General features: G+C 58.4%; 2 protein-coding genes across 5 annotated transcripts in view; one reads left to right on the top strand and one right to left on the bottom strand.

Annotated features, from left to right (window-relative positions):
* Positions 1–2,155: 2,155 nt before the first annotated feature.
* On the bottom strand, positions 2,156–12,808 carry DNAJC27 (DnaJ heat shock protein family (Hsp40) member C27). 3 transcript variants are annotated; one of them, XR_012672838.1, is made up of 8 exons: positions 12,608–12,805; positions 11,264–11,346; positions 10,656–10,725; positions 7,288–7,452; positions 6,730–6,852; positions 6,012–6,172; positions 3,373–4,649; positions 2,156–2,312 (listed from the first exon to the last, which is right to left on the bottom strand). XR_012672838.1 is itself a non-coding variant. In XM_075144788.1 (8 exons), exons 1-8 carry the CDS (start codon positions 12,692–12,694, stop codon positions 2,309–2,311), a joined length of 822 nt encoding a protein of 273 aa, XP_075000889.1. In that variant the 5' UTR covers positions 12,695–12,808; the 3' UTR covers positions 2,156–2,308. The 3 variants fall into 3 exon arrangements, 1 of the variants encoding a protein (XP_075000889.1); XR_012672839.1 differs by having other exon boundaries at positions 4,260–4,649; XM_075144788.1 differs by having other exon boundaries at positions 4,521–4,649; positions 12,608–12,808.
* A 167-nt stretch (positions 12,809–12,975) lies between these two features.
* EFR3B (EFR3 homolog B) overlaps positions 12,976–26,044 on the top strand; it is a 48,809-nt gene continuing 35,740 nt past the window's right edge. Inside the window, exons 1-2 of one of the 2 annotated variants that reach the window (XM_075144784.1) lie at positions 12,976–13,600; positions 15,797–15,850. In XM_075144784.1, coding sequence (XP_075000885.1) covers positions 15,835–15,850 — 16 coding nt within the window. In that variant the 5' untranslated portion in view covers positions 12,976–13,600; positions 15,797–15,834. Of the gene's footprint in view, positions 13,601–15,796; positions 15,851–23,716; positions 23,811–26,044 lie in introns of those variants that run through there. The other variant, XM_075144785.1, reaches the window with a different exon arrangement.

Below are 26,044 nucleotides of genomic sequence, written 5' to 3'. Positions count from 1 at the left end.
CCGCAGCCCGGGGAGCGCAGGTGCGGCCCCGCCACCGGGAGCGATGCGCTTCGCCTCGCCCGGCCGCCGCCAGCATCCTCCGGCGGCCCCCGCCGCCCGCCTCCCCCGCTCCCTACGCCCGAGACCGCCCTGCCCCGCCGCCCCCTCCGTCTCCGCGGGGCCGGGGACGAAGCGGCGGCGGCGGCTCCGGCCGCGGGGGCATGGTAGCGGCTCGGGGAGGGGGCATGAAAGGGGAGCGGGCAGGGCTTCCCCGGGGCCGGGGGCGGGCACCCACAGCCGGCTGTGCCGGTACCGGTGCTCCCCGGTGCGTCTCCGCCTTCTGTAACCCCCTCGGTGCCGGCTGCGGGGCGGCCCTGCTGCCGGCGGGGATGGGGAACGCGGGCCAGCGGCCGGTTCCCGGGTGGGTTTGCACCCACTCGTGGCCCTCCCTCGGCCCTAGTGCTGCTTTCCTGCGCCTCCTCGTCGTTCCCCCCCCCACTCCCAGCAGCTCACAGACCCCACAGCGCCCGGGGCTGCACCCCATAGGGACCCATGTATCTTGAACCGAGTGCCTACAGCCTCGCTGGGTGCCAGGGACGCCAACCCCAGGGGATGAGCAGGGTGCCAGGCCCCACGCACCCATATAACCCACCAGCCTGTCCTTCACCCGGCTCCACTCACCCCCTGGGGTCACAGCCACCTTGTAACATCCCCACTGGGGAGCAGAGGAACCCAAGGCCTCCCCCCTGCATATCCCCCTTTGCCTACGCTGCCCAAATCACCCCCCAACCTGACCGATACCCCACTGAAACCTCTTCAGAAAGTTTCCCCCTCCTCTTCCCCATGTTTCAGCCACTGCCTGCTCCCCTCCTACACCCCTGGATCTGGAAAACCGGCTGCGGTTCAGAGCTGATGGAGATACCCTGGATCAGCCCCAGAGCCGCGAGGAGCCCTCCCCGATACCGGGGAGAACCACGCTCGGCCCCACCGAGCCGTTGCATGGCCGGAGGCACCGCGCTCCCGCATGTCCTCACTCCAGCAGCTCTAACGAGAGGCCATCTCAGCTGCTTTGCCAGGGGATGTAATTGCTTCTGTGCGGTAATTAATATCAAAATGAGAGCACCAAAACCACAGCTCCCCGGAGGTTTTGGGCAGGCTCGGGGTTATTCCCGTCCTGCTGCAGCTGAAGAGGAACGCAAGCGAGCAGGGTGCGGGCAGGGGCTTGGGCTGCCCAGCCTTGTCCCACCAGGCCTGACACGGGGAGCCTAGGCCAACCCATCCCAGGTTGGCCACGGGCAGGGCACCCCGGGTGGGAAGGTTAACTGGTCCAAAGGGCCAGCAAAACTGGTCTGAAGGCCAGCAAGGGGACCCAGCACTGGTTCGTGAAGCAGGATGAGCGCAGCCTCGTCTCAGGGGAAGGTTCGTTCCCTGCCTGGGCACGTTACAGGGTGTACGAGCCTGGAGCGGCAGCAAGGAGCAGACCACGGCTGTCAGGCACGGGGCCAGACCAGAAATCCTCATGTCCTCCCCGCTGCCGGCTCCACCAAGTGCTGGGAGGCAGGCAAAGCGCAGGCAGGCAAGGCAGCGCCTCTGGGCGCATCGAGGGAGGCTTTCAGTTCCAGAGAGCTTCAGAGGTGGCTCCTGGCTGCTTTCTGGATGCTGAACAGAAAGTCCCTTCGTTTGGGATTCGGATCCCGGCGCCTTCGTGGCAGGACGGGCACTTCAGCAACAGGACTTGCTCTTCGCACGAGGCAGGAGGACGTGGGACTCGGGCCAGAGACAGAGCCTGGATGGTGGCAGCCTTGCTGGAGGGATCTGGAGTCCTGATGGAGATGTCACGGAGGAAGCACACTACCGGGGCTGTCGGTGTGGAGGTGTGTGTGTGCATGGAACAAGGACAGAGCTACCCCTCGGCCTCTGGGTCCCCTGACCAGAGCCAGGCTCCACCGCAGCTGCGTGCAGCCCACATCACATCCCTGTGGGACTCCCAGGGCTGCACTGATCCCTCACCCAGCTCCCACTCCTGCAGAGCTGATTCACAACCTCCATCATCACCCTCGAGGGCAGCTCTTCACCACCAGCCTCAGCCAGACCCGGCCAGGGAAGAGAGAAATGAGTCAAAGGGCAATTAAACATTAACAGCAGGCGGTCGCCACGGGAGGACAGCTCACAGGGCTTCCTTTGTTCCAAAGGGGGGTTTAATTTATAAAAATAACACAACTTAGAAGGTCAGCGGCATCGCTAGACGTGACATGCGTGTGTAATCGTCTCCAAACATCCGGTCAGCTCGGTAAACAGACAGAAGAAACCCCAAAACCAGCAGCCAGGGTCACCTGAGGAGCAAACAGGAGGGACCATGCATGGCACAACAGACCTGGAGAGCCCCTGAGCAGCAGAAACCGAGGAAGCCTTTGAACTACTCCAGGCACTGAGATCTCACCCTCAAAGCAAACTGCACCATTCAGAAATGGGATTATTTACCCTCCTCAATGGAAAAAGAATACAGAGAAATAGGTTTGTAGCCAGAATTAAGTGGTTTCCTCCGCTAGACAAGTGGGGAGGTTTCCAGTGAACTCCATAGCGTCATAAAATGTGTGGAACAAGACCCCATCAGTGTAACTTGCCACAGCTCCAGTGCCTGTCCTGCTAATCTCCCCCAGCCTTAGGAGAGGAAAAATGGAGTTATTTTAAACATTAACATCTTGTAGCAACATCTCCCCTTGGTTATTTCTACACCGGAGGAGCAAAAAGTGCTTCCCAGCAGGACAGCTTATTTCTTCTTCCCAGCAACCCAGCACCAGAAACCAGAGCAAGAGCAAAATGATACTGGCTTTAAAGTCCCTTAATGCTTGCTGCCAAAAAGAGGGAGGGATCTACTGTGGATTTATGATATATTTTGAAGGAGAAACACAGAAAAGCTGCCTTGAAGTGAAAAAAAACATATTGCACTGACCATAGGAGAAAACACTTTTAAATAGGATACTTGTGGGGTGGGGTGAAGACACACACACACACACACACGCACACACTCAGTGGCTTTCATTTCATAGCTTGGTGTCCTGTCCCTCCCTGCCAAGCTCATACAGCAGCAAGGAAATAAAATTGGGTCCTGACAAAACCATGGGAGCCCAAGGAATCTCCCCACGGCTCTGACCTCCCTCAGGATCACAACGACCAGATCCCAAGCCTCTGCAAGCACTTCTTGGGGCGACCAGCAACACTCCCCTCTAAATCAACACGACTATTCAAAGAAAACAGCAGCTGTGACTTGGTGGGAGCAACCCGCACCCACCTGCTGATCAGCAACCCGTAACACAACCAGCAAAGCAGGGCGACGCATTGCTGCTGTGAGAAAAGAGGGGTGGGGGAGAACATGCCCCCTCCCCTGCTCACCTAACCCGAGAGCGCCGCAGGGCCAAGCGAGCAGGCAGATCGCAGGCACCCACGTAGCTCTGTGGTGCGGGCGAAGCTCGGGAGACGAGGCTGGCCGAGGGGAGGGAGGGCAGAGCTGACAGGCAGCCATGCTGGGGGCTGAACTGCCTCCTCCTTGGGTCAGCACCCTCCTCCTGCCTGTAAATAGCCAGGGCCACCCACAGCCGAGGACAGTTCCCCACAGGGGCTGGTGGCACCTACCCAGAGCTCGCCAGGGTGGCACGAGCAGAGGGCTGGGAGAGAGGAAGCACGTGGCTTGAGGGCCTGCAGCCTTAGGGGCTCTTCCCGATGAGTTGAGCTCCGGGAGATGGAAGGAGGTGGTGGTAGGAGGCTCTGTGCTGTGATGAGGAGGTGGGTACCTGGGGGAGAGCCCTTGTCCTGCCAAAGGGACTGTTCCTGGCACCATGACAGCTTGGGGAGGAAGGGGATAGGCTGGGGAAGACTGGGACACTCTTGGAGCCAGTTTCTCCCTGCAGTACCAGAGAGGTTTCCTCAAGCAACCCGCCCTTTTCCTCACTGCCAAAAGCAGCATCGCTGGGTGTCAGCTGGAAGGCGCCAGCTTTGACTAAGGAGCTGAACCGCCCTGGTGCTCGGCAGTGCCTGTACGGCTTTCAGCACAGGCAGCCTTGCAGAGGCGGCTCCAGGATAACCCAGGACTGACAAGCCACTGCCCCTCCTGGGCATCCTCCACCCACGACACCAATGCTTTCAGGTGCAGCAGCTTTTGGGTCAGATCTCACTCTGCCCTCGCTGCATCCACAGGTTAGAGCCACGCATCCAAACCCTGCCATGGAGGGGAGGTGTAACACAGCCGGGAAGGTGGGGACCTCACTGCTTTCAGCGCTTACACCAACCATGACCTGGGGCCACAGATGCAGGGAGGGTTCTGGGGTCCCTCTCCCCTCCTCAGCATTCTGCTCCCTTTCCACCAGATCGCAAGCGCACTACGGTCGGATGCAGTCTTGCTTCCACAGGTGGTGCTGGGAGCATCTGTGTCCATGCCAGCAGTAAGTGTGAGGAGGAGAGGGGTGCCCCATGGCCGTACGGCTGCCTGGGAGCTAGCTGGGAGGAGGAGAAGGCTTCCAGCTCTGAGTGGCACCGTTCCCTACTTGATGTTTTTGAGAAGCGCGGTCCGGGCGTTCACCACCGCTTTGAAGGCGTCCTCGCTGCCGGGAGCCACACACTTATCGGGGTGGAGCAGCACAGCCAGCTTCCGATAGGCTTTGTTCACTTCGTCCCTAGGAGACACGACAAGAGTGAGGGGATGCAGGCAAAACACAGCCCAGCTCAGCCTTGGCCCGGCTGGCAAAGCACAGCAGGGCCAGGAGTTCCCCCTGTGCTAAACACCCCTGTGTAGACGCTTTTGAACCCTTCCCTTGCTGGCACCAAGGACCTCCAGGCTTTGGAGGTGATGCTACGGAGAAAGCTGAAGAAAAGCACACAGGGCACTTCTTGGTGTGGCATGAGACTCTCCTGGGGCAGATACACCCTCTCCACCACGGGACTGTGCCAGCAGGAATGCTCCCACCATGCCAGACACGTGCCTGCGACACGTGCCTTGGTGTGCCGAGTCTCTGGCACCACGAGAGCAGAAAGCCAGGAGACAGCGTGGGGGCACACGCACCCTGACTCAGCTTCGCATCAAACCGCCTACGCACTCCGGGCGAAGGCACTGCACATCACTTCAGCCCTTTAAGCCTTGGATGTCTGGTCCAAGGCAGACATCTTGGCTCCAGCTGCAGGCCGTGGAGAGAGGGGGGCACCTCCTGAGGGAGGTGAATCCATCCGTGCTGGCGATCAAACTGCCCTGCAGAGCTGCTGATCTCTCCCCGTGGACGAGAGGGGGCTGGGGGAGGGGTTAGGCTCAATATCTACATTTCAGAGAGCCAACGGGAGGATGTTTGAGTCCTGAGTGATATATGTTATCCAAAAATCTACTCTCCAGCCCCTCCACAAGGAGTACACAAGGGTAGTCCTCATGTTTCAGGAAGAAGAAAGCAAGGCATAGTTGTGGGAGCTTATTTTAGCTGCCCAAGTCATACAGCAGAACTGGGAGATTCAATATCCAACCTCTTACACGGGCAATGACCAATTCCACCTGGCTAGAGGTCCTCCAAGGAAGACACGAGAAAGCTTGTCTTGTGGGAATACCATTTCCAGGTGGAAGAGCTGTAACATCAATCCCTTTTTGATAACATGGGCAGCAGCCTTACAGCAGCCTAAAAGCTTCTCCAGGCGTGGAGAGCAAGGAAAGTAAAGCTGGAGCCGCTCCAAACACGTCTGGCAAGTGAGTGACCAGAGACGGCTCAGCCTGGAGGCAGGACAGGGCCAGGCAGCTGGCAGGGATGAAGTTCTCACGTTCATCACTCCCCCCTTGCCTCCAGCCTGGCTTGTCTGTTAAAAGGGGAAATCTGGTGCTCAGGACGGAGGATTTCTTTTGCACTGCCTCAATTTTGTGGCTAGATACAAACTACTTGTGCCCAGCCGCTATATAAACCAAGGTGAGCTTATCAGCAGGCAGGTCACAGATCACAGATGCAACCAGCCTGCCGGGTCAGAAAGATTAGGGACAGCCAGGCAAATGCTGAAGTCTCCCTCACCTTGTGGCTCCGGGTTTGACCCCCAGCATGTCCCAGCTGTCCTTACTGTTGCGGATCCTGCGAATGGCATCTGCCTGCTCTTTGGTGAAGCCGACCCCCATGCTGGAGGGGGGACGCTTCCCGCCGTTGTCACACAGGTCGATGATAGCGGAGTAAAAAGTCTGCGGACACAGGGAGGAGTCAGCGGGAAGAAATGGTCCCCAAAGGCGGTGGCAGTGCATAGGAGACCCCAATGCTCTCGCTGGCTGCGGTCTCATCCTCCGAAGCATGCGGGAGCATTTGCACAACTGCTGAATGTTTGCTCCCCACTGCCTGGGCCGTGGGGGCTGGGATACCGCAGTCTGGGGGGTTCTGGTCCCTGCAAGGAGCATGGGACAGACTGAGGAGGCGACCAGGCCCCACGTTTATCTCAAACCCACTTCAGTTCAGTTTCAGTTTCAACACTAGACCTGAAAAGGTGACATGGGCATCTCTGCATCGTGTTCCCAGTGCAGCACGAGGGATCATTGGCTTTGAGTAACGCAATGCCAGGGCCAGCTCAGGACTGGGAGGACCAATACTGATCCTGAGCTAAACAGCTACAGCTTTCTCAGGGTGGCATTTTACTGGGAAGACACCTCTGGGGCAGAGGGCCAACAGGTTTTGTGGGATCCAGGCAGTTTAGGGAACATTCTGCCATCAAATCCTCTGTGCCCTCACCACCTTCATTCCGCCTCACCTGAAACATCTCATTGATTCCTTCTCCTGTTTGCGCCGACGTCTCAAAGTAAAGAAAGCCCCGGCTCTCTGCCCAGAGCCGCCCTTCGCTTTCATCCACGCTGCGGTGCTTGGTGCAGTCGATCTAGAGCAGGAGAAAAGGCAGCGATCAGAGCCCAGCCAGGGTCTGCAGCGGCAACTGGAGGAACACAGCTCCAAGGCCGATTGTCTAACAGCGGGTAAGGGGCTTATCCTGAAGGGATGAAGGCAGTGTGGAAAGAAAGCACAGAAAATGCAAGTGAAAAGGCCTTGAGAGTTCGTCTAGGCCAGAGACAACGTCACCTCTACTTGATCCCTTCCTGACAGATGTGTGGCCACCACATTCTCAAAACCACGTTGAAACAGGGTCTCCGGTGCTCCTCACACACGTCTGGCTCTTAGAAAGTCTTCCCTACAACCTAACAATATTTCCCTTACTACAGCTGGAGCTCAACAGCTTGGGCACACGCTGGGAACACAACGAGCCCCGAGGGCCGGAGATCAGGACCGCACCGCAGCCTGGCTCCCCACCAGAGCCCACCTTGTTCGCACAGACAACGAAGACAATGTTCTCCATGTTCCCGTGGGGGCCCAGCTCTTGCTTCATCTCAGCCAGCCACGCGTCCAGTGCCTCGAAAGACTCCTTTTGTCCGACGTCGTAGACCAGGATGACGCCCTGCGTGTCCTTGTAAAACTCGTTCCTCACCTGCGGGGACAAAGGCAGGGCGCTGGCACCCACGACAGCCAGGCTGAAAGCACACAGCCCAGCGGATTTGGGTGATCGCCATTTACCCGGCACCTATTTGGTTCTGTGATAAAAATCTCATCTCCACACAAAAAGAAGACCACAGAAAAAGGACAGATGGGGGAACCCAAATAATACCCTCACTGTGCTGCCAGAGGAGAGCAATCAGCCCTCCATACAAAAGAGCACAGATGCACAACAGCAGACAAGGTGTCAGACCATCTCCTGGGGAGACTGGAAGGTCTGGGAGTCCACTGAGTCATCCGTGTGTGTCCCTGTGCACGAGGCAGCAGGGGAGAGCGAGGATCCAGGGCCTGCCACTGGACAGACTGCATGTCTAAGCCCCGCAGGAGGGATCTGCGGGATGTCTGTCTGTGCGTGTGGGTGTGCGTAAGGGGGTCTGTACCAGCAGCTGGAGCGGGGCTGCAGCCTCTGGGGCTTGTATGCCCAGTGCCAGCAACTGGGGAGACCAAGGATCCCCAGGACAGCTGCTGGATGAGGGTCTAAGGTCAGCTACAGGACAGAAAATGGAATAGAATAGAATATCTCAGTTGGAAGGGACCTACAACGATCATCTAGTCCAACTGCCTGACCACTCCAGGGCTGACCAGAAGTTGAAGCACGTTATTAAGGGCACTGTCCAAATGCCTCTTAAGCACTGACAGGCTTGGGGCGTCGACCACCTCTCCAGGAAGCCTGTTCCACTGTTTGACCACCCTCTCGGTAAAGAAATGCTTCCTAATGTCCAGTCTGAACCTCCCCTGGTGCAGCTTTGGACCATTCCCAGGCGTCCTGTCCCTGGATCCCAGGGAGAAGAGCTCAGCACCTCCCTCTCCGCTTCCCCTCCTCAGGAAGCTGCAGAGAGCAATGAGGTCGCCCCTCAGCCTCCTTCTCTCCAAACGAGACAAACCCAGAGTCCTCAACCGCTCCCCACAGGACATTCCTTCCAGCCCTTCCACCAGCTTTGTTGCCCTCCTCTGGATGCATTCAAGGACCTTCACATCCCTCTTAAATTGTGCGGCCCGGAACTGCACACAGTGCTCCAGGTGAGGCCGCACCAACGCTGAATGCAGCGGGACAATCCCCTCTCTTGCCCGGCTGGTTGTGCCGTGGTTGGTGCACCCCAGGCTGCGGTTTGCCCTCTCGGCTGCCAGGGCACACTGCTGGCTCCTGTTGAGCCTGCTGCCCACCAGCACCCCCAGATCCCTTTCCGCAGGGCTGCTCTCCAGCCAAACCTCTCCCAATTTATACTTGTGCCTGGCTTTTTTTTCCTTTTTTCTTTTCCTGTTTACTTATATTTTAGTATAAAACCAATTACACATCAAAGACATACTACACATTTACAAGTATTAAATGCTGAAAATACAAATCCAAACAAAGCAGCAAAGCAGCATCAGTTTTCTTGTCTTGTCGATCTTCAATAAATATTTGCCACATATTTATTCACCAAACTGACAGTTTAAGCCCATTACACTTTCCAAGGACTCAGAGTGTTTCTCTTTTCCATCGTCTCATATGGATTAGCTGTGGCACAGCCAGAAAGTCAACACACATGAGCAGCTCATACGTCTGCAAGCAATAACTGTTCTGCAGAGAAAGACCTCTACTGACCACATCTGCATCAGAGAGTCTTTACAGTCTTCTATCCCTCAATTTCTTTATGCTGTCAGCTCTGTCCCCCAATCTCCCTGCTTCCTGCTGTATTGCAGGCTATTAATTAATTACATTTCACTGGTTACTTGTACTGTATCAGGACTTACAAACCCAAGTCAAGACTTGTAGTTCTACACACAGAGACAAATAACATAGAAATCCCTGTTGTGCCAAAACTTCAACAAGCAAATGCTGAGGACACAAGGGAGGAATGGGAGGCTTATGGGCAACCAGATAAATAATAGTCAATAGCCAGGCAGTCACTGGCCAGTATAAACCATTACATTCCTCGTTGTTGTCTCACTCTTTTGCCCTCACTCATTTTCGCTTTTTTATGTCATGTTAGTATTTATCATGTTATAAACTGCTCTTTCCTAACATTCTATACATTTCTGTTACTCACAGGATGACGCTTTGCCAAGCATCAACAGTATATTTATAATTAAGAATTAGTATGCTGTTAAAAACTGTTAAAACAATAGGATTATACTGGATAAACATTTAATGTTCCTTTCTTCCACTTGTGGGCCCACTTTATTACTTTGTTTATAATTTGAAATAAATGTGATTAGCAGTGAGCACAATTATTCCTTTGTGCCAGCTCTCCAAAACGGAAGTTGTAGTCTATGTGTTCAAATCCTAAATTTTTATCCTGCAAGCTCCTTTTCGTAAATAGTACTGTTTATTACTTGTATAGCAAATAATTTTAGAATAGAATAGAACAGAACAGAATATTTCAGTTGGAAGGGACCTAGTCCAACTCTAAGTGGCTTACAGCGCTTTGGCCATGGATTAGGATGCCAGTATGCTACAAATGCCCAAGGTAAGCTCCAAAGATCTCCCAATCTGAGTAAATTTAACCTCAAGATGGGCAGATTCATAAGCACAAGGAGCCACTTTGAAATAGGGCTAGCAACATGAGGGGTAGCACAGCCAAACCTTACACTCATGGTTTATGAGCAAGTTGTTGGGTTATTCTTTCTATCAGTTGTTTGTGGCTTTATAGGTTCCAGTTTTAATAACTTTGTTTTCCTTCTCCTGATCGCCAGAGAGACCAGGATGAGGCCAGTGGTGCCGTCTGTGCCAGGGCTGGCTGTTTCCGTCTGTGTTGATCTGCGCAGCCAGCCACGTGTATACGTATATATGTCTTGTATAGGTGCCTACTGGGGATACGTACTCAGCCTCGCTACTTGTTGGACCTCAGAGTACGGCGCTGTGGCAGCCTCGCCTCCATCAGGCTCCTGGATTCAGCAACCCCTAGCAGCAGGGACTCACTGCTCACAGAGAGGCAGCGAGGGTTTCCAGCGCTGGCCTGCATTAGGTGTCCGTGGCAGGAAAGAAGGGGGTGTACTGTACTGAAGGAAGCTCATAAGAAATGTATTTTCAAGTTTGCCACCCCCAAACCCAATTTCAGGCAGAGCTGAGGAAAGCTGACGGGTGCCAAACGCTTCTGAGACGGGCTGGCTGAGGGCAGCCCTGCAGCGTGCTGCCCGGAGCTGGGTCTGCCTTACCTCGTAGAAGAAGGGGTGTCCCGCCATGTCAAAGATGTTCACCTTGATCTCTCGGTCTCTGACCTGCACTCTGAAAGGAGAGGTGGGAAATGCTTGAGAAGGCTCTAGCTCAGCCCTTGCCCCCGCAGGAACACCCCTTATCTCTGCCAGCCCCCTGCAGAGAGAGAGCTGGGTGACTGGGGAGAGAATAATCAGTCAGAGGTTCGAAGTGCCGGGGTTTAATGGTCAGAAAACTGCCCCTAGAGCTGGTCAGACAAGGAGGACAGCACCAGCTCTGGATGTAACACGATAACGGGGAGCTACACTACCAGAGGAAGGCTGATTATGCAGATTATCTTCTTATTAAAGCAGAAATGCAGATTATGCTGTGGAAACTAAGCAGCCTGGGCAGAGCCAACCACACCTGGCTCAGGGCAGTGTGGTCACTCAGGAGCAGCGGCAGGTGGGACAGCCCCACTGCACCTCTTCCCTCTGGCCCTGTGGGAGACCAGTCCCCCCCGCAGCAGACACCTCACCCAGGCCCTGGCAGACCCACGCCTGCCGGCTGCGACCACGCGGCTCATCCCACTCTCCAGGCACTTGCGGCTCCTCACCGCAAAGGTACTTACTTTGTGACGCCGTAGTCGATACCAATAGTCGCCAGGTATTTGGGAACAAACCTCTTCTCACAATAACGCTTTATAATGCAGCTCTGAGAAAAAGGAAAACGAGTCTCAGCAGGAGGGCACTGCATACCATAATATTCTCCTTAATACAGAATTCGCCAACGGCCCCCAGCCAGCTGGATGGCTGCAGAGACATCAACTCTGCCCTAAGTCCCTAAACCAACTAATTAACCCACAACCAAAGCACCAATCTCTTCCAGGAGCAGTTTTGTTTTGGGGAAAAAAAGGAAAAGCTACTGGATGTCATTATTCCTTACCTGTTTGGAGATTGGAGAGCCAAGAAACTCTGATTTATTTCCCTACAGAAAATATCGATCCTGGAGGAGCTGTGTGTTCAGCGGCCTGCGGGCAGTCAGCTCCCCAAAAGCCACGAAGAACATTTTGGCAGCCTGAGAAGCACGTTCAGGGTCACACCAGGTCCCTCCAGCCCCGGTTCTGCCCCGACTGGCAGAGACACTGTTTAGGGAGAGCGGAGGAGTCGGCTGCTACTGGCCATCGAGAGATAAATGCCATAAGGACAAATGTCACCTGCCACCTCTTTGCCCACTCACTCTGTCCTGCAAGATCCTTCTGGGTTTTCTTGCCATCAGTGAGGCATTTGTCTGCCCCAAGGGAGTCCTGGCGCTATCGGCAGCTTAACAGGACTACATTTACTTAGCAAACAAAAAAGGGCAGCACTTCAGAACAGAACCTGGCTGGGAGAAGAAATAACATCCCGGAGCAGAGCTGTGTCATTCACCACAGCAGGAGGAAGGGGAGCTCCTGAGGAAACCCCGACTAAAGCCAAACCGGGGAGGGGTGAGATTCCCCCAGCCACCTCCCAGTGCCCTCGAGGAAGGCGCTAAGGGCTGGACCCACACTTTCTGCCCTCAGGCGCTGCACCACGGTATCGTGGCTGGAGCACGGTCGTGGGCTCCCTCTCAAGGAAGTGGACACGGATACGCACGAGTCCGGGCACGGAGAAGGCCGCTAACAGCAGAGGCCGCGGGCGCCGCCATGACACCCGCCGCCAGCTGCGCGCAGAGGCGTGCGGCCCCGCCCCTTGCTACGCAGCCAATAAAAACCGGCGTAACCCGTGCGCGGCCCCGCCCCCGAAGCTGTCAATCCTCCGCTCGCCCCAACCTCCCGCCTCGCACGGCACGGCGCAGCCGGCTCCTGATTGGCTCCCGCCGGCCGGCACAGCCACCAATCCGCGACCTCTCTAGCAGCGCGGCCGCCTGCACCCGGTTCCCCATTGGCTAGCTAGCCTGCCCGCCACCGGCGGCCCGCCAATCGCAGCGCCCTCACCTTTCCCACCTCCGCGTTGCCCATGGAGATGACTTTAATACGCAGCGACTTGCGCGTCTCCTTCCGCTTCGGCGGATTCGCCTCCATGGCGGGCCGGGGCGGTGCGGGCCGGGCCGGGCCCCGTTGAGGCGGCGGAAGGAGGGAGGGAGGGAGCGAGCGCGGCGGGCCCGGGGCCGCCTCAGCGCCCTGCGCCCCCGTTCGCGCGAGACTTTCCGCCCGCCCCGGCCCGAAAGTCTCGCGAGATTTGGCGCGCGCGGTGGTGCGCGCCGCGCTGACAGGAGCCGTTACCGTCCAGCAGGGGGCGGCAGTGAGGTGCGGCGGGGAGGGGACCGCCCCGGGGCCGGGTGCCCCGCACTGCCCGCACTGCCCTGCCCGCACTGCCTGCACTGCCCTGCCTGCACTGCCCTGCCTGCCCTGCCTCCCTGCTGCCCTGTCCGCACTGCCTGCCCTGCCCTGCCTGCACTGCCCTGCCTCCCTGCTGCCCTGCCCGCACTGCCCTGCCCGCACTGCCTGCACTGCCCTGCCTGCACTGCCCTGCCTGCCCGCACTGCCCTGCTCGCACTGCCCTGCCTGCACTGCCCTGCACACCCTGCCTGCACTGCCCTGCCTGCACTGCCCTGCCTGCCGTGCCTGCCCTGCCTGCACTGCCTGCCCTGCCTGCACTGCCTCCGCTGCCCGCTCTGCCCTGCCTGCCCTGCACTGCCTGCACTGCCCTGCCTGCCCTGCCTGCACTGCCCTGCCTGCCTGCCCTGGGGGTCAGCAGTGAGGCCCCAGGCCCGGGCCCAGGTCCCTGGGCCGCCCCGGGCAGCAGGGGGAGAGCAGCAGGCCGCTCACCTCCGGCAGGGCCTGCCCTCTGCCCCCGCCTGTCCCAGCATCTCCGGGGCTGGAAAGCAGCACCACGTAGCATCGTGTTGTCCTGCCCGGTCCTGGCTGCTCCCAGGCTGTCCTTGAGGGCTGAGCTGTGCGGGTGTGTGTGGCCCTGGAGAGCTCCAGGTAGAGCGGTTGGGGGGTTATGTCTGTTCCCCGTGACTTGGTGGGGGTTACATCTCCTGCTCCCCGTGACTTGGTGGGGGTTACATCTCCTGCTCCCTGTGACTTGGTGGGGGTTACATCTCCTGCTCCCCATGACTTGGTTGGGGTTACATCTCCTGCTCCCCATGACTTGGTTGGGGTTACATCTCCTGCTCCCCATGCCTTGGTTGGGGTTACATCTCCTGCTCCCCGTGACTTGGTGGGGGTTACATCTCCTGCTCCCCGTGACTTGGTTGGGGTTACATCTCCTGCTCCCCATGACTTGGTTGGGGGTTACATCTCCTGCTCCCCGTGACTTGGTGGGGGTTACATCTCCTGCTCCCCGTGACTTGGTTGGGGTTACATCTCCTGCTCCCCGTGACTTGGTTGGGGGTTACATCTCCTGCTCCCCATGACTTGGTTAGTGTTACATCTCCTGCTCCCTGTGACTTGGTGGGGGTTACATTTCCTGCTCCCCATGACTTGGTTGGGGGTTACATCTCCTGCTCCCCGTGACTTGGTTGGGGTTACATCTCCTGCTCCCCATGACTTGGTTGGGGGTTACATCTCCTGCTCCCTGTGACTTGGTTGGGGTTACATCTCATGCTCCCCATGACTTGGTGGGGGTTACATCTCCTGCTCCCCATGACTTGGTGGGAGTTACATCACTGCTCCCCATGACTTGGTGGGGGTTACATTTCCTGCTCCCCGTGACTTGGTTGGGGGTTACATCTCCTGCTCCCTGTGACTTGGTTGGGGGTTACATCTTCTGCTCCCCATGACTTGGTTGGGGTTACATCTCCTGCTCCCCGTGACTTGGTTGGGGTTACATCTCCTGCTCCCCATGACTTGGTTGGGGTTACATCTCCTGCTCCCCATGACTTGGTTGGGGGTTACATCTCCTGCTCCCCATGACTTGGTTGGGGTTACATCTCATGCTCCCCATGACTTGGTTGGGGGTTACATCTCCTGCTCCCCGTGACTTGGTTGGGGTTACATTTCCTGCTCCCCGTGACTTGGTTGGGGTTACATCTCCTGCTCCCCGTGACTTGGTTGGGGGTTACATCTCCTGCTCCCCATGACTTGGTTAGTGTTACATCTCCTGCTCCCTGTGACTTGGTGGGGGTTACATTTCCTGCTCCCCGTGACTTGGTTGGGGGTTACATCTCCTGCTCCCTGTGACTTGGTTGGGGGTTACATCTTCTGCTCCCCATGACTTGGTTGGGGTTACATCTCCTGCTCCCCGTGACTTGGTTGGGGTTACATCTCCTGCTCCCCATGACTTGGTTGGGGTTACATCTCCTGCTCCCCATGACTTGGTTGGGGGTTACATCTCCTGCTCCCCATGACTTGGTTGGGGTTACATCTCATGCTCCCCATGACTTGGTTGGGGGTTACATCTCCTGCTCCCCATGACTTGGTTGGGGGTTACATCTCCTGCTCCCTGTGACTTGGTTGGGGGTTACATCTCCTGCTCCCCATGACTTGGTTGGGGGTTACATCTCATGCTCCCCATGACTTGGTTGGGGGGTTACATCTCCTGCTCCCCATGACTTGGTTGGGGGTTACATCTCATGCTCCCCATGACTTGGTTGGGGGGTTACATCTCCTGCTCCCCATGACTTGGTTGGGGTTACATCTCCTGCTCCCCGTGACTTGGTTGGGGTTACATCTCCTGCTCCCCATGACTTGGTTGGGGTTACATCTCCTGCTCCCCATGGTCATGGGGAGGTGTTTCCCCCCAGCCTGGGAGCCCGCTCTCTTGCTTCAACTGGGTCCCTGCAGGATTGAGGATAGGCCGGGCTGGGGAGGTTGAGCGGGACGGAGCTCACAACATTTCTGTGGGGCTTTGGATGGAAGATACTGCTTTGGTCTTTGTTAGGAGGTGTTGGGGTCGGTGTTGAATCAGTTCTTGGGGCGGGGGGGGAAATGGACCCTCCTCAAGGATAGACCCCTCGTGAAATAGGTTCTTGAGAGGAGGACATTGCTGTTGCTGAGACAGGTGGCCTTAGGTGACACCAGAGCTGGCAGTGGCCCCATGGCACCCCAGGACATGGCCCACGGGGTCTGAGTAGAGAGGCCCATCCCTGTGCAGGGGCTAGTGTGGGGCAGAGCCATCCGTGGGGACCCTTGTTGTAAATAATGTCCTTATTTGCTCCTTGTATTTGCTCCTTGTAGCCCAGCAAGATCCTGTCAAGAAGGGGAACCTTTGCATCATGCCTCGAAGACAAGGTACCGGGCAGGGGGACACAGCAGCACCACGGCCACCCCTTCACCTAGTGTGGGTGACAGCTGTGAGAAGGGGGGACTCATGGACACTGGCAAGGATGCATCTTCTGTGGGAGGTGGTTCATAAGGAGCCACTGGGGGTTTTGAGGCCCCTTCCCAGGGGGGTCACAGCCACCTCTCGGTGAGGAGACCCCCAGGCAGGGCCCACATCGTTTGAGCATCTCTCAGCTCTCTGGGGACTTGATAGAGATGGACATGGGAGGGGGTTTCCTTGGTTGAGGTGCCCTGAGCTTAGGGATCCTGCGACCCCCCCGCCATGTCCTGCTGGGAGCATGTGTCTGGCTGGAAAGAGGCCCGGTCTGGAAGTGGGGGTGGCAGAAGTGGGTGCTGGGGGTGTGGGGGGTGTCACTAGTGTGTGCTATGGACTAGGGACGCTGGCTGTTGAGTCCTCGACAGGTCTTCTGGCTTCCTCCTGACTGGCAACAAGAAGCTGCTTTTTGACAGGTCTGTTATGGGCTGTTTGGGATCTTCTGCCTCATTATCTGGTCTCATAAATCTTTGCCAAAAGAGTCCTGCCGTTATCCATCTCTGGGTGTTTTATGGCTCCATCTCTGTTCTTCATCTTCATGTCACCTTATCTTTAGCTTTGTTCTTCTTTGTTATCTTCGGTTTGTTCTTCATCTTCCTGCTGTCTGGCCGCTTGATGAAACCAGGCACACGTCTCTGTGCCAATTTAAGCTGATTCCTTTAACCCTTCCTCTGCTGGTCCTATGCATCCATGTACGGACATTCCTGGTCATATGGGTTTTATTGTTTCTTACAAATCCGTCTGGCAGCTGAAGTGGTCAGTTCAGCCCTTCCTCCCTGAGATGCCAGTGGGGACATCTCTGGGCAGCTCCTCGCCTTGGCCCAGGGCACTGTCCCCCTTCCCGAGCCATGAGGGATCCTACCTGCTCAGTAGCAATGCAGGAATGGGCTTAGAATTCCCACTGCCGTGCAGGAGGCAAGCGCTGCCCTGCCCCGATGCCAGCGGCATGAGAGGGATGAGGTTGGGCTTTTCTCTGGGCATTTCATCGTGGGCCAAGTGTGTCCTTTAGTTTGTTTGGAAAAGAGGAGAAAGAAAGAAGAGAATTTTTTCCCTTTTTGTTTTGCTACCAGCTATAAAGCCCTCTGTGGGGTTTGCTCTGGGCTGGGAGGAACAGAGCCCTTCTGTGCCTGGACAGGAGGACGAGGGAAACAGTTTAGCACCGTGCCAACTTCTTCACCGGGTCTGGGCAGCGTAAGCCCTATAAGCAGCCCTGCCAACTTATAGGTTCAGGATATGGTAACAGACACCAGACCAGCAGCTTTAGGGATAAACAATTTATCTCTAAATAACGGTACAGTAATAAATACAGATCAGTAGTGCAATTATCCAGGCCATAATGACAGCAAATCCAGTAATTCACTAATACGGGGCTAGACTTAATATCTGGGAGTGCAAAGACTTACATGACCGTGGCTACCAGGCAGGCAGGAAGCAGAACATGGCTTCTTCTCTGGACAAACGACTTGGACCAGCTGACCAGGAATCCCGCATTCCCTGATGGGACTGTACTTTTTAATCGTTGCGTTGCGGAAACACCGTTTGGGCTTGTTAACCCATCATCACATCCCGCCTCTGCTCCTTTTCTGCGCTGGTTCTGTCCTTGGCATGCACAGGGCCTGGAAATAACGCGTGAGGCAACGCTAGCCTTGCATTTCACCCCTTGTTTGGTGAGGGATAGGGTGGTCGTCTTGCTGTGGCAGTGTAAGGCCAAGACCAATGTCGATGCCTCCCACCTCCATCCCTGGGGGTGTCAGGCACGGAGGGGAGTTTGGTCATGGAGTGGTGAAGGGTTACAGTGGTGCATGGAGAAATCATCAGAACAGCGCGGGCCGAAAACCAAGCACAAATATGTAAAGAGGTGATTAAAGGAAGTAAGAAACTGCTCAAAATAAGGGTAACAACTGAGGGATGAAGTAAGATGTTGAATATTCCCGTAGCGTGGGGGAGACCACCCTAAAAGGGATTCCCACCAGCCACGTTTGACTATTTTTTGAGCGTGTTCCAGGATTTGTGTGATCCGTGGTGTCACGGTGGACAGGTATTAACGTGCGTGGCCCCTCCCCTGCTTCAATAGTCAACGTAAGGCTGCATGTTGCAAAAACTCTTCCAGTAGAGATTAGGGGTAGGGGGTATAGTTAGCTGACAGTACTTGTCAAGCAATAATTGGGGCAGTATAGTTAAAATCACATCCAGGTAGGCTAGTAAAGTTACAGATACACAGGTAAACTAATGTACATAAAGCGTGGTTATACGTAGCGTCAATATCTACAAAAGAATATGAAGATCGTGAAGGTACACGGCCGTTCCTGCTGCACACAAGTGTTGTCTCAGCATGTTTATCAGGTGCTTTAGGAAATGATAGGCTCCCCAGGGGAATTAAGGCTCTAAAGGGATTTCCTTCACACGCGAACCCCGGTCCTGGCTCAGGGACAAAGCTTCGGTGTCTCCTGATCACCAGCCTTTCATTCCCTGCTGACACTCCCTTGGGCCACCCCTATGGCATTCGGTAGCAACATGTGGTCACCATGATTTAGATGTTCCCATGTGTCTGTGCTGAGCCTGGGTTGCTCGTGCGGGTGTAGCCAACGTTTCTGGCCGGCAGGGACTGGATTTTTTTACCTCCGTGGCCTAACTGGCCCTGCCACTGTCACCCTGCTGTGTTTGATGGTCTGGAGCAGCCGTGCACATAAAGCTGTGGCGATGACAACCTTGCACATGTCCCCTGAGTGTCCCTGTGGCCTGCATTGCTTCGTGGGGCTTGGGGAAAGAGCCAGTGGTGTTTGGGCGTGAGAGGCAGAGCGTGACTCAGTTTCCCCATCCCTGAGCCAGGGTGTTGGTGGGCTGTGTTGGCGGCGTGGGAGGTGGGGTGGTGCAGGGCACAGCACTGTCCCCGGACTTTGTGTTGGGGCAGAATAACCGTGGTTCTCATGGATGTCTGGGCCCCAGGAGGCGTTGGGGATGGTCCTGTAGCCCTCGCAGCCCCCAGCACAAGTGCAGGGCCTCCCTGAAGGTCTGCAGGGAGCTTCTCTGTGGCACTGCAAGGGCAGGGTGCCATCGGCAGGAGCTAGCCCCAGGTCAGCCCAGAGCATCGGGGAGATGTGGCTCAGGTTCAGGTGACCGGTTGATTTGCCCGCAGCATCTTCTGGAGCTGGGACATCTCTGGCTGATACCCCCTGGAAACACCAGTGCTCCCAGCAGAGACGCCCACAGGTGCACCCCTTGCAGCCGGAGGGAGGGCGGCGCCTGGCTTTTTGGCAGAGATCCTCCTCCGTCTGCTGCTGCAAGCGATCCACGTGCGGGCAACATCGCTTTGCACTGTCACAGTGTCCTTTCTCCCGTTTCTTGTCCCTCCTGTGCCACACACGTGCAAGAAGTGGATCCTCGTGCAAGAAGTAACGCGGAGAGGTGTGAGAGGTGGCACATTGCACGTGAGAACCATCAGGGCACGGGAACAGCCCGTCCCCAGGCGTCGTGCAAGCCATGTGGCGAGTGTTGGTGCCAGAACGGACGCGGGTGTGCACGAGCCGGTGCCAACACCCCGAGGCCGAGTGCCAACACCCCGAGGCTGAGTGCCGGTGTGCGGGCGCAGCCATAGGGGGCTGGCCCGTGGGCCTGGGGCCTGGCTCTGTCCCGGGTGCGTGGCCGGGGAAGGGATGCACGGCTCGGTGCCGGAGACCCCGCTGCAGTTGCTGCAGCAGCTCTGTGGCCATGGAAACAGCTGCGGGAGAGCGGGGGGATGCGAGGAAGGAGGGAAGAAGACGGACCGGGGATGGACGTGTCTGACAGAGGTGCCTGGGGTGAGCAGCTCCTCACCGTCCTCCCGGCATGACCGTTGCGGCTCCAACTGCCTCCGGGTCGCTGCCTTCTCCCAGCGCCTGCCGGCCAACTCCCTCTGAGCCATCCCGGAGAGGGATCCAGTGGGCACAGTGATCTGTCTCGGTGTCCCACATGCCCACCCTGCCCGCCATGCTGAGCTCTGCACAGCATTTCTGAGCCCTAGGCGGGGACACGGCCGCGTGTCCCGAGAGCATCCCAGGCCCCAAGTGATTCGGCATCCCCCCCTTTCCTGCTGGGGAGGGAGGGGGACTGTGCTGTGCTGGAGAGACGCGCTTGGATCCCTCTGGGCAAGGATGGAACGTGTTGGGGTCCCCGTTGTGGCGATGACAGGTTGAGGGGCAGCACTGGCGGCGGGCAGGGTTTAATTCTTCTCCGCCCTTGACTTGCACCATGAATCAGGAGGATCCACGTGCCAGAGGTGGCCTGGACCCCCGCCCCAACCTCTGCGGATCCGTCCTGACCCTAGGCAGCGTTGCTTGAGTCCATCCTTGCTCTTTGAGGGTAGAGAGCCGGGCTTTTCCACTGGCAACAACTTTTGGGGTTCAAACCAGCCCTACGTGTTTTGGGTATGGGCTGGGGGAACCTCAGGGCTTGTCAATGGTGGTGGGGGTTGGCGCTGGCAGCTGAGTGGGGGCTGTCCCCAGGTCCCCAAAGTGGAGGACTCATTTCCTTGACCACCCTGCAGCACCGTCCCGATGACCACCGTGTCCCTTCACGGCAAGCCCATGGCCTCGCAAATCCCCGTGAGCAAAGGGACGAGGGTTCCTGGGCTGGGGGGATTTGCCACGTCTGCTTCAGGCTCTTCCCTCATCATCAGGTTTTACTCTGAGGCTTCTAATTCACAATAAAAAGGACTTTATGTCTGCTTCTGGGGCTGGGCCTGACCAGGGACGCTCAGGAGCCCCGTCCCTCGGCCTGTGACTGTTGGTCCCCCGTGAAAGCCCTCCTGTCCCCTGGGAACACGGCTCTTTATGCGGCTGCTCCGCCACCCGGGGAATCGGCAGCACAGATTAACTCCCCAAATGTTTTAATTAAAACATAATTTTCCTGCGAGGAGGATCGTGAGGCACCAGCTATTGCCTAATTAGATGCTCCAACCTGGGGGCTTTGTTGTGTGGGAAGAGACACAGCAAAAATCTTGGGGAGGGGGAGATCTGCGGTAGCCCGGTGCCAGCACCTCCCTGGTCCCCTGGCCCTCCTCAGCCAGGGTGCCCTGTCACCTCGAGCCTTGTCCTTGTCCCCAGCCAAGGCCCAGGGCGGCATCTTTGCTTTGCTGGGTCACTCGTGCTTGTGACAGGGTCTGGCACGGGGAGGGCTCGGGCTTTGCTGATGGGTTGGTCTCGCCGTACGTGGGACGCGCCGTGGCTGCGGGGCGGCTGTGGGAGGTGTGTGGGGCCCCGGGGCACGAGGGGCTCCAGCACAAAGTCCCTTATGTCGGCCTGGCCAGCTGGGAAAAGAGGTGGAATGGGTCCAAATGGTGGGAAAAAGGCAAAAGTAAAGGAGAAAAGGTGGTGCTGTGCTGCGCCGTGCTGTGCCATGCCCTTGTGACGCTGTGCCATGCCATGCTTTGCTGTGTAATGCTCTGCAGTGCCATGCTGCGCAGTGCCACGCCGTGTTGTGCCGTGCAGCGCCGTGCTGCGTAGTGCTGTGGTGTGTTGTGCGTGCCAAACCACACCAAACTTCCCTGTGCCAGGCTGTGCTGTGCCGAACCGGGCTGTGCCGTGAAGTGCCGTGCTATGCCGTGTGGAAAACCAGGTTGTGCTGCACTGCGCCGTGCCTTGCTGCACGGTGCCATGCTGTGCCGTGCCATGCTGTACCGCACTATACCCTTCTTCATGCCTCTCTGTGGCCCTGTGCCCTGGCACCTCCTCATGTCCCGGCCCTGCGCCCTGGGGACATGGCAGCTTTTCCTGCCACCCTCCTCTGGCTCCTCCTCGAGTGGAGCCCAAAGACCAGGGGCTGCGGCAGCGACCGAGGTGGGAGCGCCATTGCCTCCGCACGCTGGCTTGTGGCTCCTGCTGCCTCCTCCCTGGCTGGGAGGGCAAGCCGGGACCCCGCGTTCCCGTTTGTGGAGCCGAGCGGGAGTCGTGGGTTTTGGGAGGTGACAACAGCAACTGCACGGCCAAATGAAGTGTGGGAGATGATCAGCACTCAATCCGTGACCTGCAGCTGGGCACTGGTGCGGTGGGAGCACCAGAGCAGTGCCCGTGGCATGTGTGGCCAGGACCACCAATGATGCCGGAACCTGGATGGGGTGGCTCCCTGCCTCAGTTTCCCCTTTGGCAGCAGGGCGTTGCTGCATCGCTTCAGTGCTGCTAAAGCCACCGTGGCAGTAATGCAAAGTAAAAGCACCTCAGGGAGGTATCTTCCTTATTCCTCACCCCCTCCAAACACTCTCAGCCCTTCCCCTGGTGTCCCTGTCTCCCCAGGGCAGGCCGAGCCCCCCCCCATCTCGCTCTCCAGGACTTTCTAGAAGCAGCTGAGCCGACCTGGATCTGTCTGCATTTCCTGCACCATCCCCCTGCAGCCCTTGCTGCTGGCAGCAGCACACCTCCGTATTTCGGGAGCCTGGTGCAGCTCCCACCTGGCCGGGCTGCAACGTCTGGTGCAGGGAAAGGCCGCGGTGTTCACGGTTGCCACCCAGGTGGCCGCAGATGCCAGGGCCAGTGCTCTGTGGGGCTGGCAGAGGGGAGCACACGCAGTATCTCCTCCCCACGGGGGAAAGTGGCTGGGTGTAACGCTCCGGGGTGCTTATTCCCAGGATGAGCGATGTGAAAAGTGAGCACGGGGCACTGCAAGCTCTCGAAGGAAACCTCTCTGCTGGGGTTTGGGGTCCTCAAATGGGGTTTGGGGTCCTCTAACGGGGCTTGGGGTCCTCAAATGGGGCTTGGGGTCCTCTAATGGGGCTTGGGGTCCTCTAACGGGGTTTGGGGTCCTCAAATGGGGCTTGGGGTCCTCAAATAGGGCTTGAGGTCCTCAAATGGGGTTTGGGGTCCTCAAATGGGGCTTGGGGTCCTCTAACGGGGTTTGGGGTCCTCAGATGGTGCTTGGGATCCTCAAACAGGGCTTGGGGTCCTCAAACAGGGTTTGGGGTCCTCTAATGGGGCTTGGGGTCCTCTAACGGGGCTTGGGGTCCTCTAACGGGGTTTGAGGTCCTCTAACGGGGTTTGGGGTCCTCAAATGGGGCTTGAGGTCCTCAAATGGGGTTTGGGGTCCTCAAATGGGGCTTGGGGTCCTCTAACAGGGTTTGGGGTCCTCAGATGGGGCTTGGGATCCTCTAATGGGGCTTGGGGTCCTCTAACGGGGCTTGGGGTCCTCTAACGGGGTTTGTGGTCCTCTAACGGGGTTTGGGGTCCTCAAATGGGGCTTGAGGTCCTCAAATGGGGTTTGGGGTCCTCAAATGGGGCTTGGGGTCCTCTAACGGGGTTTGGGGTCCTCAGATGGGGCTTGGGGTCCTCAAATAGGGCTTGAGGTCCTCAAATGGGGTTTGCGGTCCTCAAATAGGGCTTGGGGTCCTCAAATGGGGCTTGGGGCCATCCGACCCACGGAGGAAGGATGCTCGGGGCTCACCCGCGTGGGGAACCGAGTGGGTCCCGGCTCGCTGGCGGACCCCAAATGCGCAGGGCAGAGCCGCCACCACCCTTGGCGTTGCCCCTGCCAGGCCTGTGGGGCAAAGCCCGGGCGGGCTGCCCCGCGGGGGGCAGGCGGCGCAGCGCGGGGCGGGTGCAGCGTGGGGCGGGGAGGCGGGGGGGCACCGTGCTGGATGCAGGGGTGTGGGGCGGCGGCGCCCGGTGCCGCAGGGTCCCCGCCGGGCCGGGCCGGGCCGGGCGGGGCGGGGCGGGCCGCGGGCGGGCGCTGCGGCCGTGCCGGCGGGAGGAGCCGCCGCTGCGGTGCCGCCCCCCCGGTGCCGCCCCCGGCCGGCGCCGCTCGGTGGGGCAGAGCCGGGCCGGGCACCGCCGCCTGCAGCCGCGCCGAGCCGAGACGGGCCGGGCCGGGCCAAGCCGAGCCACGCCGGGGCGGCGGCAGCGGCCATGTACGGTGAGTGCCCGCGGGGGACGAGCCCGGCGGGGCGGCGCCGGGCCTGGGCCGGTGTCGGTGTCGGTGCCGGTCCGGTGCCGTGCGTTTCCCCCGCTTCCTGGGGACTTGGGCTTGTCCCCGCCCCGGGGCAGGGCTGTGCATCCCCCGCGCCCGGTTAGGGGTTCACCCCTTCCAGGGTCGGGGGACCTTGTTCTTTATAGGGCTGTGCGCCCCCCAGTTACTGGGGGGTATCCCCTCTTTGGGGAGGGGACCGTCCTATATAGAGCTGTGCACCTCCCATTTATTGGGATGTGGCCCTCTTTGGGGTTGAGAGCACCTTGGTCCTTTGCAGGGCAGTGCACCCCCTAAGTTCCTCGGGGGTGACCTCTCTTTGTGTTTGGGGGGGGCCTTGGTCCTGTATAGAGCTGTGGATCTCCCCAGTTACTGGGGGTGACCCCTCTTTGGGTTTGGGGGGGCCTTGGTCCTGTATAGAGCTGTGCATCTCCCCAGTTACTTGGGGTGACCCCTCTTTGGGTTTGGGGGGGGCCTTGGTCCTATATGGAGCTGTGCATCTCCCCAGTTACTTGGGGTGACCCCTCTTCGGATTCGGGGGGGGGCTTGGTCCTATATAGAGCTGTGCACCTCCTTAGTTACTTGGGGTGACCCCTCTTTGGATTTGGGGGGGGGCTTGGTCCTATATAGAGCTATGCATATCCCCAGTTACTGGAGGGTGTCCCCTCTTTGGGGCTGGGACACACACCGTGGTCCCATAAGGGACTGCAAATGCCCCCTCTGTCACTGGGGCATTGCTCCTTTCCTGGGGAACCACGGGCCGTTAACTGCCCCCCCCAGACCAGGTTCCTGGGGTCACCTGCTCCCCAGGGCTGGGAGGACCTTGCTTCTCTATAGGACCCATGACCCCTATGCTACTGGAGATCATCTGGTCCTTGGGGTGAGGAAGCCTTGGGTGCTATATAGGGCTCTTCAGCTCCACCTGGTTACTTGGAGGGGGGGCAGGAGTGTCACACCCACCCCCCCCCCGCCAGATCAGGGGGGATCTTGGTCCTATATATGACCACCCCCCTGCGATACTGGGGAGCTGCCTGGCCCCTGCCATAGGGCAGACCCCAATCCCATATAGGCCCACACACCTTGAGGTGTTTGGGGATCACCATCCCCCTGTTGACCCCCATGCTGTCACTGTTGTCACCCCTCTGTTCAGGGTGGGCATATGGGGTCCCGTGTCCCCGGCTGGGAAGCGTGACGGGGTGATGCCGCGTGCGTAATGGGGAGCAGCTGGCGGAGCAGCTGGCTGCCCCCCCGCCCGGGGGGCTGCGCTAAGCCACTGGGAGCTTTTGGGAAGGGCCGGGGGGTGGCTGGGTGGCTCTTAAATCCTCGCTGCCCGAGCATCCTTCCCCAGGCTGTCAGCGCAGGGCGAGCACCACGGAGGAGGGAGCCCCTGACCGCTGCCCTTCCTGGGGGGCTGCCAGCCCACCCCGAGGGCCGCGGGGTCGCTTCGGTGCTGTTGGCTGAGCGGTGCCGGGGGTGAGTGAGTGCAAGGCGGGATGCGGCGGAGGCAGATGGCTGGGCAGGGTGCTGGGTGATGGGGTGCTCATTTTGGGGCTCAGTGGGGTGCACATGGACGGGAGGTCCTGAGATGCATTGGGATGCAGCACCTGCCTCCTGCGGGGAAAGGAGCAGAGCCGGTGGGCTTGGGGAGCGGGTTTCTACCTAGCGGGGCCGGGGGGTGGGAAGTTGAGGCAGGACGCATGGGTTCCGTTCCTTTCCTCTCCTCGTCACGGTGCTGACTCCTCCGTGGCCTCCGTTGAGTCATTCAGGTCTCCCAGCTGGTATTTTTCCACCCGCAAAACAAGCGGGATGCTTCCCTTCCTTCATCGGCTGTGGCAGCCTGCGGTGATGGCAGCTGCGTGCCCCGGGGACACGGCCCCTCTGCAGCCCCCCCACGCCGGGGGTTCCCTCGCCTGCTCCGACCACAGGACCCGTCTGTCTGGCGTAGGATGGCAGTGATGCTCTCATTGCAGGACAGCCGTCCCCGATGCCCAAAAGCTCCCGCCAGTCCCCTTTCCATCTGAGCTCCCCTCCTTGCTCAGGGGTTTTGCATCTACGTTGGGGCTTGGGCTGAATTTTGGCGGGGGGCGGTTTGGCAATTTGTGCTGCTGGCAAGCAGGAATTTGTGGGGAGCTGTTGTCATCATCCGAAAAATTTGCAGCAGCCTGGAGCAGTTCTCTCTGCTG

Source organism: Calonectris borealis, chromosome 3 (assembly GCF_964195595.1).
Source record: "Calonectris borealis chromosome 3, bCalBor7.hap1.2, whole genome shotgun sequence".
NCBI classification, from domain to species: domain Eukaryota; kingdom Metazoa; phylum Chordata; class Aves; order Procellariiformes; family Procellariidae; genus Calonectris; species Calonectris borealis.
Note: the sequence above shows the minus strand (reverse complement) of the source record. Positions and strands in the feature narration are given on the sequence as shown.

What these genes read in the sequence shown, in the direction of transcription:
- DNAJC27 (XM_075144788.1), bottom strand. Translation starts at nt 12,694, where the DNA reads ATGGAGGCGAATCCGCCGAAGCGGAAGGAGACGCGCAAGTCGCTGCGT. An exon ending in ATCGACTACGGCGTCACAAA is followed by an intron (nt 10,726 to 11,263) that starts GTAAGTACCTTT and finishes CTCTCCTTTCAG; the next exon opens with AGTGCAGGTCAGAGACCGAG. An exon ending in GAATCAATGAGATGTTTCAG is followed by an intron (nt 6,173 to 6,729) that starts GTGAGGCGGAAT and finishes CTGTGTCCGCAG; the next exon opens with ACTTTTTACTCCGCTATCAT.